Consider the following 12,127-nt stretch of genomic DNA (forward strand, 5'->3'; position numbering starts at 1 on the left):
TCAGCATCTCCCTGAATCACCACCGACCTATAGCAAGTACCACTGGATCCTACCAAAGCATCACTAGCCCTTCTATATTCCCAGCCCACACAAATTCAACCACAACAACCACCACTGGACTTTGTCAAAGCACCGCTAAGGTCCCCCAAAGCGACTCAACCCCAAAGCAACCAACGCCACCATAGGACCAGCATCTATTGCCAAAGCACCACTAGCCCCTCAAGCTACATCCCAAAGCGACACTTCCCACGCAACAACTAAACTCCCACAGCACCTTCCCAAAGCATCATATCTCTACTATCTCATCCCAACACAACATCACCACATCACTTCATCATGTCATCCACAACTACCTCAACAGCCCAAACCTCCACCCCCTCCCTCCCCACCGAACAAAACCCGTACCTCGCCCGCGCCTACGCAACAACCTCTCTCTCCTCCACCCGCGCCCTCTACGACGAATGGGCCACAAAATACGACTCCGACCTCCCCGCAACCGAATACCAAGCACCCACCCTCGCCGCCGACGCAATCGCTTCCATCATCGGTTCCTCCCTACCAACATCCACAATCCTCGACGCCGGCTGCGGAACCGGGTTAGTCGGCGCTCTCCTCGCTGGACGTGGCGCAAAGACCATCGACGGCGTAGACTTAAGTCCAGGTATGCTCGACGTGGCACGGAAAACGGGCGCGTATACAGAACTAAATGAATGTGATCTGAGCCAGCCGATGACACAGAGCGATGAAAGTTACGACGTGATCGTCTGTGTGGGTACACTTACACGTGCACATGTTGGCCCGGAGGTGCTGAGTGAGTTTGTGAGGGTCGTCAAGAAGGGCGGTTTGATGGTTGCGACTGTGTTGGGGGATATTTGGGTGAGTGGGGGGTATAAAGCAAGGGTTGATGAGTTGAGGGAGGGTGGGAGGGTGGATGTGTTGAGTTGTGAGACGATTGGGTATCGGGTTAAGGCGGGGTTGGGGGCGAAGTTGGTTGTTATGAGGAGGTGTGAGTAGATGGGTGAGTACTGTGAGTCAGTGCGAGAGAGTCTGGAATTAGTGGTAGATTGTGGAATATAGTAGTGAATCAAAAGTGCTTTTGTTCTTCATTTGCAAATCTTTGCTGGAAATGTGCCTGTCATGTTATCGACGGGCTATCGAAGATATGTATGTTCCGGTCCGACTCCTGTACACCACGCTGTGCTCCCATGAAATATGCTGTACTTGGGTATTCTCCCGTAAAGGTTGCTGTGTCGATACTCTCCTGTTTCCGGGTCCTTTCATGTTGCGATACTGATCTAACAATGGTGAGTCTCGCAATACTCCATCAAGGCCTCTTTCAATGCTTCGCATAGTTTCTTCCATGCTTCGCCTAACTCGTGGAACAAATGAGACTAATCTTCTTTCCCGACAACTTTGTCCATACCATAGACACCACTGTGCAGCGCAGCAGCAATGCCCACTGCAATGCCAATCATAGCACCAACAATCAACAGAGCAAAAGCTACCCTGATAGCTACCCTCTGCTTCTTAGGTAGCCGTTTCAGCCAGAACTGTTTCTTTGGTTTGGTCAGGCACTCCTGTCTCTTCTCCCAGAACTTCAGATTCAACTTCCTCCTCGACTTGGCTTGTGCATTGAACTTCTCTTGTGTAACTGAGGGAGTGATATCCCCTAGCTCTAGATCCCGAACATCAACATGAATGGACTGCTTCGGTCGTAGATCTTGAGAGGTCCGTGGACTATCGTGGTTGTAGGTGTAGAAAGGGGAGAACTTTTGAGCGTTCTGGCAGGGATCGAATTCTTCATCTTCGTTGTCTTGTTTTTGCAAAGAGTCCTGGTTGAATGGTCGGTCAGAGCTGTATGAGTATTTTGGGTGTAGGGCTGGTGCCGGCCTCTGGAGGGTGTTCTGTGCTTCCATTTTGTGTATTGTTCTGGATCAATGCTGTTTCAATGGATATGGTCTGGAGTAATATGAACAGGAGACTGGGATCTGCTATTGCTAGCACGTCTTATGACCGTGCTGATGAAGGGAGGTGATGCTGCGTGGCAGGCTACTATGACTCCATGTCGGATGACGAAGGTGAAAGGAAAGTCGGTTTGTGCGAGGACGTGCGCTGCGGTCTGTGTCACTGAAGGAAGGTGCCGAGGGGTGCCCAGCTGGAAAGGGCGATGCTTGGTCTGAGTCCTGCCTGCTGTGACTGGGTGCACGTTCTACTTGTACGATGCTGAAGAAGGGGCCAGGAACACGTTGGTACTGTTGTTGGTTGATAGTCGTTAACCGACAACGAGCGACTGCGGTCAGATGGCGGCCAACGAACTGTTGAAGACGAACACGATAAGGTGAATCATATGATGAGCTGGTTGAGCTCGATCAAAGCCACATCTGGTCCTGAGAGGACCCTCCCCAATCTAGTCCAGTCCCGCCTACTGGTTAGCGAAGTGATAGTGCAGGGTAGATATCGATAACAGAGAGACGGTTTGAGAAGTGGGCGTTAATCTTTGTGGCTGACCATCTTGGCTGCCAACAGAGAGTGGTACTGTATAAGAGCTGGGAGTACCTGTCGTCCGTCACACAACTTTTCTATCTACCTCTGTAGACGTAGCGAGTATTACAGCCAAGGAGCGCACTCTTCGAGTAGATACCTCGAATACAAAAAGCACATGTTCTTCGAAGCTGTAACTTCGCGTACCTGCATGATCATGCAAGACATGTGGCTGGAGCGGCCTGTCAATCACCTTTAGCTCGGCATATCTAACCGTTTGCAGCCTGACATCCCGACCGATCGTCGCACACCTCATCAAGCTTTCGCTTCCCTTCAGCCTATGAGATCATGGATCCGTCCACTGGTAGTCACACCAGGCCTGATCGCGTGTTGGCGGTGGCGAGGTCTTGCGGTTCGCTATCGTGGCATGTCCGGTGTGGCACGACGAGTGAGCGAGATTGAGACATCTGAGGTACTCCGTTGTTACAAACTTGAACACAACAAGAAGCAGACTCATGCAAGGCACAATAATGCGTGCTGTATATACCATTTCGATCTAGACCAGTATTGTGATTAACTACGAATAATGCTATGCTATTATCACTCCAGCTTTTCATGTCTCATAAATTCGTGATAACTCCGAACGTCGGAACGCCCCCAAAATGCCATGCAAACATGCTTCAGACTGCTGAAATGATCAAGAATCTCTAAAGAAATCATCCCTCACAATGTGACTCTTGTCACACATCCCTCTGAAGATGCCACCACGTTCAAACAAATTTATCGGCGTGTCGAGCTCGGCAATCTGTCCTTGATCCATCACGCAAATACGATCATAGTTGATGATCGTCTTCAACCTGTGTGCGATGCAAAGCACTGTCTTGCCTGCAAACCCGAGGCGCATCGTCCTTTGAATCTTCTCATCTGTCTCGAAATCGACCGATGATGTTGCCTCGTCGCAGACGATGATCTGTGCGTTTCGAACGAGTGCTCGTGCTAACGCCATCAATTGTCGCTGGCCGAGCGAGAAGTTGAGACCTTCTTCTTCGACGGGACTATCAAGATGTATCCTTTGTCCTCTATCGGTGTTAGGCGTCGTAGGTGTCGTGGGTGTTGCCGGAGTCGTCTTTTCGTTCACTTCTTGTGTCTCGCCGACAAGATCTGCTTTGCGCAGTGCATCCCACAATGCGAGGTCGGAGTGCTCATTGAATGGGTCGAGGTTAGATCTGATCGTACCCCGGAAGAGTGTCGGGTCTTGTGGAATGATGGCTAACCTCGATCGAAGATCCTGTAGGCCGACTTCTGCAATATTGACATCGTCGATCTTGATCTGACCTCCCGATAGCTCAGTGAGACGGAAAAGAGCAGACATAATACTACTCTTTCCAGCTCCTGTCCGTCCAACAATACCAACACGCTCGCCTCCTCGAATTTGGAAGCTGAGTCCTTGCAGCACGAGAGGAAGCTCTGCACGGTATCTCATCTCGACATTGTCGAATGTGATTGCACCAGACTGTGGCCAAGAGTCTGGCACTTCCTTGAGCTTCAATGGTGCCTCTTGCTCTAGCTGGGATCCGTAGTAATGGATTCGTTCCGTCGCGTTCATGTTGTTCTCGACTTCTGCAAGTTGCCGCACAGTGAATTGGATCATCTGCACAATAGCCAAGATGTACGATAGCACTAAACCAGCAATCGACGGGTTGACATTGAAGTTGTTGGTAACGACCAAAAGGCCGACAGTCAGGACCAACAGGTTACCGATCATGTCCAATCTCGTCGAAAGCCAGCGCTGGTTCGCAAAAGTCAGAAAGTATGCCGAGTCCATCTGGTCGACTGCATCTCGAACACGTTCCCTAAAATATGATTGAAGTCCGTATGCTCGAATAGAGGCAACACCGGAAACCGACTCCGAGAATCGTGCAAAGACGACCGATCGAAGGAGGGCTTCGTGTCGCTTGAGCTCTCGCGCTGAAGCTCGATAGTAGCTTGAAGCAAACAGGAAGATGATAAGTAGTGGTGCAAGAGCTATTCCAAAGTAATGGAAGAAAGCAATGATCAGGCAAAACACCGATATGATCATAGCCAAGGTCAAGAAGTACATCCTCATAGCGTCAGTCAGATTGTTGTCCATGGAGTCGACGTCCTTCGAAAATCGGTTCGTGATTCGGCCAAGAGGTGTCGTGTCGAAGAATGGCATGGGCGCTCGAAGAACACTTTCCAAGGCCTTTTGCAGCATGACCTTGCTCGAAGTTGTGCCGCAGGTCGAAAGGAGTGTTGCAAATGTGAACATTAGAATGGCTTGCAATGCGCCTAACATTGCATAAATGCCAATGTAAAATCCTCGAGGCTGGCCGAATTTGTCGCTGACCCAATAGCTTAGCCATAAACTTGTGGCTATGTTCGCACCTTGAGATGCGATCAAGGCAAGGAAGATCAGAGGCCACATGAACCAAGATCCGGAAGCACCAATATATGCGCCCCATACATCCCAACTGACAGATTTCACGGCCCGCTCTTCAGCTTGCATAAGAGCGACGGCCTTCTTCTTGCTCTTGGTACGCTTGTCTTCTTTCTTGGTGACGTCGGCCTCTACTACCTCTTCTTCGTCCTCTTCGCCATCGCCCTTTTTCTGGACATCATCTTCCTGGCTTGTAGTCTCCATTAATTTCCTGAAATCAACACTATCGGCCATGAGCCTGTCGAAGGTGTCAATAGCCTGGATATGGCCATCTTCCATCCAGATGATTCTGTCACATCTGCTCAAGACATGGAGTTGATGTGTCGCAAGGATACGACATTTATCCTTCATGATTCCACAGATGGCCTCGTCCATGATGTGCCTGCCCACGTGAGCGTCGACAGCAGAAAGCGGATCGTCCATAAGAACGATGTCTGCGTCGAAGTAGATCGCGCGTGCAATATTGAGACGTTGCTTCTGACCACCGGACAATGTAATGCCACGTTCGCCAATCTCTGTCTGGTCACCGGCAGGCAAAATCGAGAGATCCGGTCGAAGAGCGCAGGCGTCGATAACTTCGTTGTACCATTTCGTCTTGTATGGTTTGCCGAATAGCACGTTCTCCTTGAGGGTAGCGTTTTGGATCCAAGCATATTGGGGGCAGAAGGCTCGCGATCCTGACATCCTGATCTTACCGCCAGTCCTTCTCATGTCACCTGCCAAAGCAGCAAGAAGACTCGTTTTACCAGATCCTACAGATCCAATTACAGCGATCAACTCGTTCTTGCCTACTGTGAAGTCGATGTTCGAAAGCTTGAATGGCTCAACGGCAGTCTCGTCGCTCCCTGTATCAGAGAACGACCCAGATGAACCTGCTTGACCGAGCTTTTGTAGACTCTTGCGATCCTTCGCCTTCTGCTTGGCAGCTTTCTTATTCATCTTCATCTGCTTCTTGTTTGGTGGTCCGGCATTGTCGTTCTCCTGGGTTGCGTTGCGCTCCCACGTGAAAGACGAACCGAGAACTTGGACACCGTCCTCCATGTTATCGTCCCAGTCGATCTCGTCTGACTGCTCCTCAGACAACAAGAACTCTTGAATACGGCCGAGAGATGCCGCAGCATCTGTGACCTGACCAATGACAAGAGGTAGCAGATTCAGTGGCATTCTCAACGAATTGAACAAGGCCAATGAGGAAAAGATCCTCGAAGCCGAAGAGACATTGTGACCAGTGACTGAATAGACAATGAAAGCCAGCATTGACGCGAATACCGGCATAGACATCGACACGGCGTTGATAGCATTCCTGATTGATAGAAGGACTTGAATAGCACGGATCTCTCGTTTTCGAATGTCCTTCAGTCGTGCAAGGAAGCTCGATTCCCAACCAAAGAATTTGACGAATCGCACAGCACCAAGAATCTCCTGGGTCAAAGTCACACGTTTATCCGTGATGCTGTTGATTTTCTTTCTCCGCACGAAAAGTGATTTGATGGCCTTGGTAAGTAGAGGCATGCAGATGACGATCAGGGCGTAGCCAGCAAGAGCACTGTAGCCGATATTGATGCAGAGGACAACAAGAACAACACAGACCTGAATGGGCGCTGTCCATAACATATGTCCTAGGCCTGCGGCTTGATCCACTCGGTAGGTGTCGACGCTCATCAAGCCCACGATTTTGCCATTGTTCCAGCCACTTCCATCACCGAAAACGCCTTTGCCGACATCTCCTGTCATTTTCGGCCCAGTCTTCGGGTGCAGCTTGTTTGAGACGAACCGTTTGAGAGCTGGCCTCTCACCCTTATCCTCAGCTGGCTCGTCAATGCCATTCGAAACACCTTCGTCGGCTAATGCTTTACCGCCAGCTTTTGCACGACCTGATATCTTAAGTGTCTTCTCGAAGATGGCATTGATGAGGACGGCTCTAGCCTCCCCTCCACTCATCATGCCGCGATAGATGAAGTGATTGGTAGCAGTACTCTGGCAGATCTGCATGAAGGTAATGCCAAAAGCAAGTCCGAGTCCTCCACCAATGCCTGGGCCTGGTGTACCATTCTGCTGAGCAATATAGGCTTCCGTAGCGAACTGAATAAGATATCGTGTAGTGAAAGGAGAGAAAACCTGGAACATGGCTGAAAAGAAGGCGCAAGTGCCACCAATGAGAAAATCGGTGCGAACCGTGTCATACACCGCCCATATCAACGGACGCTTCTCGTTACGCGCGGCCCTTTTCTTGAAAGATGTCATTAATCTTTCCATCATGACCTCTGAACCACGGTCAGGGTTGACCAGCCAGATATCATTCTCCTCGACCGTCCTCTTGTAACCTGTCGTCATGAAAGGGTTGATCCATTGGAAAGTGAGTAAACTCAAGATATTAGCGTTGTATTCTCTTGATACTATCCTCTCTTTCGGTACGGGTGGCGGGTTGTTCCTGAGAGGGTTTATTCTGTGATGCCACGGTCTATGCTCTGGTTGTAGCGGCCTGCTGGGGGTGGTCGTAATCTCTGTTGCTTCTGTATAATCAGAGGCGTTGGTTCCAACAGTATCCGCGGCCGACGTCACCTTCTCCAGGTCATGGTGCACACTGCGCTCACTGGAGGTCCTGCTGGGTTTCCTCCGCTGCCATTGCGGTTTAGGCACTTCCAGATATTGTCTCGGTTCATCTCTTCTCTCGAGCTCGCCCTCCTCCCCTTGGTTCTGGCCCAAGGCCTGTTCGATATCCTTCTCTTCGTTAGGTGAACGCGACATGGTCGAGCATGCTAGGGTGTGATGTAGTGTGGTGCGGTGGGTTAGCGAGCGACGTGATCACGACTGTTCAAGTAGACAAACACAACAGCATTTCAGGCAGGCAAGAAACATTAGTAAAGCAAGCGGTAAACAATTATGCCGAGGCGTAAGATGGTCATCTGTGCCGTTGACTCTGCTCGTCATGGACATTCGCGCAGGCAAGGCAAGGGCTGTGAACAAGTGGGCACTCATTGAAGACTAATCTCAGGACTTCAGAGAACTGCGTACAACAATGAGAGGGCAATGATTGGAAGGGCTCAAAGGCATAGCCAAAAGAAAGCCCACACTTCCTGCACGCATTGGTCTTTTCGTCTTAGCTGAACAAGTTCGTGGCCACTTTCGATTTTTGGCCGATGAAGAAGCGACTTGGGTGGGCGCGGAGCAAGCGTTGTTGAAGCTGTGCGGCGCCACTGCACGGAATGGGTGGGAATGTGGGGTACTCATTGCCGCTTTCCGCATCAATCATTTCCACCAATCTTCACTACTCTAACCATCTACCTGACTTATTTCCTGCCAGCAGCGCAAGGGTTGTTGATATATATGCAGGCCACATGATCGCAACGAAGCGTCCTTCTGCGGTCTATACACTGAAAGTAGGTCCTCCCGCAGCACACCGCTATGCAGCATAGGAATATGACTCGGTGGTCGCTTGCCTAGAGATCCCAAAACAGGAAAGGCTGGTTCCGGAGATAGAGTAGTCCCGCCAATCGACATCGATCGGATGGCGATCCAGCTTTTTCATCATTATTTTTCTGGTTCAACTGTCGATTCTAAAACCTTGTGTACCCGGGAATATTTCTGCGCAGTACCAAAGCACGCCGAGTCGTATGCCACAGCCTTCAAAATCGCCAGCACGTACAGTCGTGCGACGCCCACGGTCTTTGATCACTCTGTTGCTATTCACGCAGCTATCGAGGCTCAAGTTATGTTTGTGGGAGGAGCTATGCCTCGGCTATCACGGTGCTGCAAAAGCACTTCGTACGATGGTTTGTAACGTGGTACTCTAGTACAGAATACGAGCACCATGTTCCACAGAACATCCGTCAACTGGAACCCCACGAGTCTTGTTTGCAGCAAGCTTAAATTCGGTCCCGGTCAAGTTACCTCGGGCCCGAATCCTGGAAGACAGCGGCTTGCTTACAAACACTTATTATCTACCCTCTCCAAGTCGTGCCGGCAGAGTGCTACTGCTATTCGGTGACATGCTCCTGTATTCTCGACAGCAAATGCGGACTCAAACTACACTGTACTGCGCTGCTGTGTCACGGCGCTTGTCCTGCAGATATCGTCCATTTTAGCAGAAGTGTTCGTACGACCTTGGTGCCTGAGGATATCATCGACAGCCTGTGATTCTGCTGTTATTAAGCTTGCGGACTACTGCAGCTCAACTTGCTCGGAGCATGGCAGATAGGTATTATTGGTCTGACGTGAGATTTTCCTGGACAGATGCAAAAGCAGTATCGAGCGTAAGTAAGCTCAGCATAAAGTCCGATGTTGAACTCTACATCATCTGAGCAACAGGCAAGGAGGGTGCAAGATTCTGCTTGAATGCAGAGATGCTAGTAGTAATAATAAGTCTGGCCCCGACTCGTCCGACCTCTCAAACTCCAATGCCAGGCACACCCCGATCAATCAACGTGGCCGCTCGACCTTCCTAAATTTGTGCTTGAGACCGGCCACGTTGATCGATCGGGGTGTGCCAGGGCCTTCCCAGACACCTTTACCCCAGGTTTGTGCTTCCCCGCAAACACACCATGTCCGTCAACTTTATCGCTGCCACGACGAGTCACTCCTGCAGTTGTTTTTGCTTGACCAGGTACCCTGCAAGGTCTAGAGCTGCGATGGCCAGCGCCTCCCAGTTGGAAGGTATCATGATGACCTCAATTCAATGCTTGAAGTGGCTCGGTCAAGGGGAGCTTAAAAGCTATTAAGTCAGCAGCAAGGTAAGTCGCAAGGTAGGTGCGAGACAACTCTTTCCAGGTCGAGAGGTTTTTGTTCTCATCAACTCGGAGGCCGCCATACTCCAATCCAAGGCTTAAGGCACGTCAACAAGATGAGGTTCTCAGCAGTTCTCGTGACCATGCTTTCGTCTGTTGCCACAACCTCAGCCCAAGCCAGTGCGGCCAACAACAACTACCTCGGAGTCAGCCCAGCTCAACGCCACGTCGTCAACGCCACACAAGCGCAAATGGTCATCGATGCAGCTGTTCAGGAGGCCATGAACCTCAGTATCCCACAAAACATCGCTGTTTCAGACCCGGCAGGATTGCTCGTTGCTTTTCACCGGATGGATTCGGCGTATCCAGGATCGATCGACATCAGCCAGAAGAAGGCTAGGACTGTTGCTCTTTTCAATGGGGCCATGACAACGGCCCAGTGGTACAACGTCAGTCAACCAGGTGCACCCCTGTATGGCATCGAGGAGACAAATAATGGTCTGATTGTGTTCGGTGGCGGCGTGCCCCTCGTGGTCGGTGGGATTTTCATCGGTGCAGTGGGTGTATCAGGGGGCACTGTGGACCAAGACGTTCAATGCGCGAATGCCGGTGCAAGAGCAATTGGAGGCTATATTGCTGGCATGTAAGCAGATTTCAGAGCAATTCACTTGATCTACGGTCTGCTCGGCAATTCGGGACACCACCTATCTGTAGTCAGGCAAGGATCGAGCACATAGCAGCTAGAAGCAGGGCCGAAGACTTACACGGACAGGCAGCTTCACTGAAAAAGCGTGGCAGCAGTGCCATCTTCAACGGACGTTGCATATCTGCATGGCACAAAAGTTACATAGACCTCACAATCTATACCGGGACTTTTACATCCTCTCTATCTTTAACAATGACCTCCTGCTGACCCAGCATCTCTATCACGTCGCTTGACATCCTCTAGCATCCTCGACCTCGATCATGCTCTCATTCCTCTATCGTAGCTCGGCTGTCCTACCCATACATGGCAGCCTCAGGCATGAGTACAAGTTCCACGATAAGAGATAAGCGCTCGGCCCGCAACTATGCAGCCCAAAAAATGTTTCTCACCGTTGCTGCTGCTTCACCATACACCCTCAGACTCGCTACGCCCACCACATATACCCTCCCTCCCGTGCTCTACTTAACAACCCAACAACCAAAAACACACAATGGGCCTCTCCGAACCCCGCAAACGCCTCAAACTCTCCCACGACCCCCGCAATCTAACATGGTCGACCGACACCTCCTCCTTCGGCCACCGCATAATGGCCTCCAGCGGTTGGACACCCGGCACCGCGCTCGGCGCATCATCCATTCCAATACCCGCCCATGAAGCCAGTGCGGCGAAAGTACGCATCGCGATCAAAGATAATACGCTGGGATTGGGCGCGAGTCTGAAGAGTAAGGATATTGAGGCGCAGCGGACGGGATTGGATGCGTTTCAGGGGTTGTTGGGGAGATTGAATGCGGGTGATGATGAGGAGGGGGTGAGGAGGGTAGAGAGGAAGGTTGGGGACAGGAAGTTGGAGATGTTTGCTAGGGGGAGGTGGGGTGGGATGGTGTTTGTGCCGGGGGGGTTGTTGGTGCAGGAGGAGATGAGGAGGGAGGAGCCAACAGAGGAGAAGCATGAAGACAAGGCGAGCGCGGTGGAGGATGAGAGTGGTAGTGGTAGTGAGCTGGACTCCGACAAAGTACAGAAGCCAGAAAAGAAGAGGAAGCGTGCAGACGAGGCATCCGAGGAACGGACGCAGAGAAAAGCAGAGAAGAAACAGAGAAAAGAAGAACGGAGGACACGCAGGGAAGCAAAACGGTTGAGAAAATTGCAGAAAGGCAGTGGGACGTCGACACCACTAGAGGAAAGCACAGAGACGAGTACGGGTGCATCAACCCCCATCGAAATACCAGAGGTTAACGTCTCATCAATTACGCAACAGAAGTTAAGGAACGGCAGACATCTACTCAGAGGTCGAAATATCCAAGCCAAAAGAATGGCGTTCACGGACTCGAAAGCCCTGGATGGGATATTTATGAGGCAGCAGCAGCAGCAGGCAGTGTGATCACAGTGTGGATGAGACTATTACGACTTCTGCTATGCAAAGACCGACCGCGGCGAGCGAGGAGATTTGCGCCACTGCGGGCGCAAGGCCAAGGCCATATCACATTTGAGCCTCCCCATTTCATCTCGAGTCGTGTCCGACCAAGCGCGTACAGGGGAAAGTGCGCTTTCAAGTTGGGAAGTCGATGACTGCCGTGTAGGCTCATCTGTGACCCACGAAGAATAGGGAGCCACAATATGCTGTTGCGAGATCAACACGATTTGAAAAGAGAAAGCTCAACGTGTCATGGAGGGATGGTATGGACACTAACAACCCAACATGCAGCAGGCTGGGGGTGATTTGGTCCTCTTGCGAATTATTTGCAGCAGGTCGAGTGAGTG

At 51.0% G+C, this 12,127-nt stretch overlaps 5 protein-coding genes across 5 annotated transcripts; 3 read left to right on the forward strand and 2 right to left on the reverse strand.

Annotated features, from left to right (window-relative positions):
* Positions 1-336: 336 nt before the first annotated feature.
* Positions 337-1,014, forward strand: PMZ80_004184 (uncharacterized protein; the record flags this gene model as incomplete). Its single annotated transcript, XM_064872610.1, has 1 exon — positions 337-1,014. The coding sequence occupies one exon, from the start codon at positions 337-339 to the stop codon at positions 1,012-1,014; it is 678 nt and encodes a 225-aa protein (XP_064731268.1).
* Positions 1,015-1,391: 377 nt separating this feature from the next.
* Positions 1,392-1,916, reverse strand: PMZ80_004185 (uncharacterized protein; the record flags this gene model as incomplete). Its single annotated transcript, XM_064872611.1, has 1 exon — positions 1,392-1,916. The coding sequence occupies one exon, from the start codon at positions 1,914-1,916 to the stop codon at positions 1,392-1,394; it is 525 nt and encodes a 174-aa protein (XP_064731269.1).
* Positions 1,917-3,178: 1,262 nt separating this feature from the next.
* On the reverse strand, positions 3,179-7,687 carry YOR1 (ATP-binding cassette transporter yor1; the record flags this gene model as incomplete). Its single annotated transcript, XM_064872612.1, has 1 exon — positions 3,179-7,687. One exon carries the CDS (start codon positions 7,685-7,687, stop codon positions 3,179-3,181), a length of 4,509 nt encoding a protein of 1,502 aa, XP_064731270.1.
* Positions 7,688-9,779: 2,092 nt separating this feature from the next.
* PMZ80_004187 (uncharacterized protein) lies at positions 9,780-10,310 on the forward strand (the record flags this gene model as incomplete). Its single annotated transcript, XM_064872613.1, has 1 exon — positions 9,780-10,310. The coding sequence occupies one exon, from the start codon at positions 9,780-9,782 to the stop codon at positions 10,308-10,310; it is 531 nt and encodes a 176-aa protein (XP_064731271.1).
* A 549-nt stretch (positions 10,311-10,859) lies between these two features.
* PXR1 (telomerase inhibitor) lies at positions 10,860-11,747 on the forward strand (the record flags this gene model as incomplete). Its single annotated transcript, XM_064872614.1, has 1 exon — positions 10,860-11,747. One exon carries the CDS (start codon positions 10,860-10,862, stop codon positions 11,745-11,747), a length of 888 nt encoding a protein of 295 aa, XP_064731272.1.
* Positions 11,748-12,127: the final 380 nt, after the last annotated feature.

Source organism: Knufia obscura (genome assembly GCF_036327395.1).
Source record: "Knufia obscura strain CCFEE 5817 isolate CBS 148926 chromosome Unknown scaffold_4, whole genome shotgun sequence".
Taxonomy (NCBI): domain Eukaryota; kingdom Fungi; phylum Ascomycota; class Eurotiomycetes; order Chaetothyriales; family Trichomeriaceae; genus Knufia; species Knufia obscura.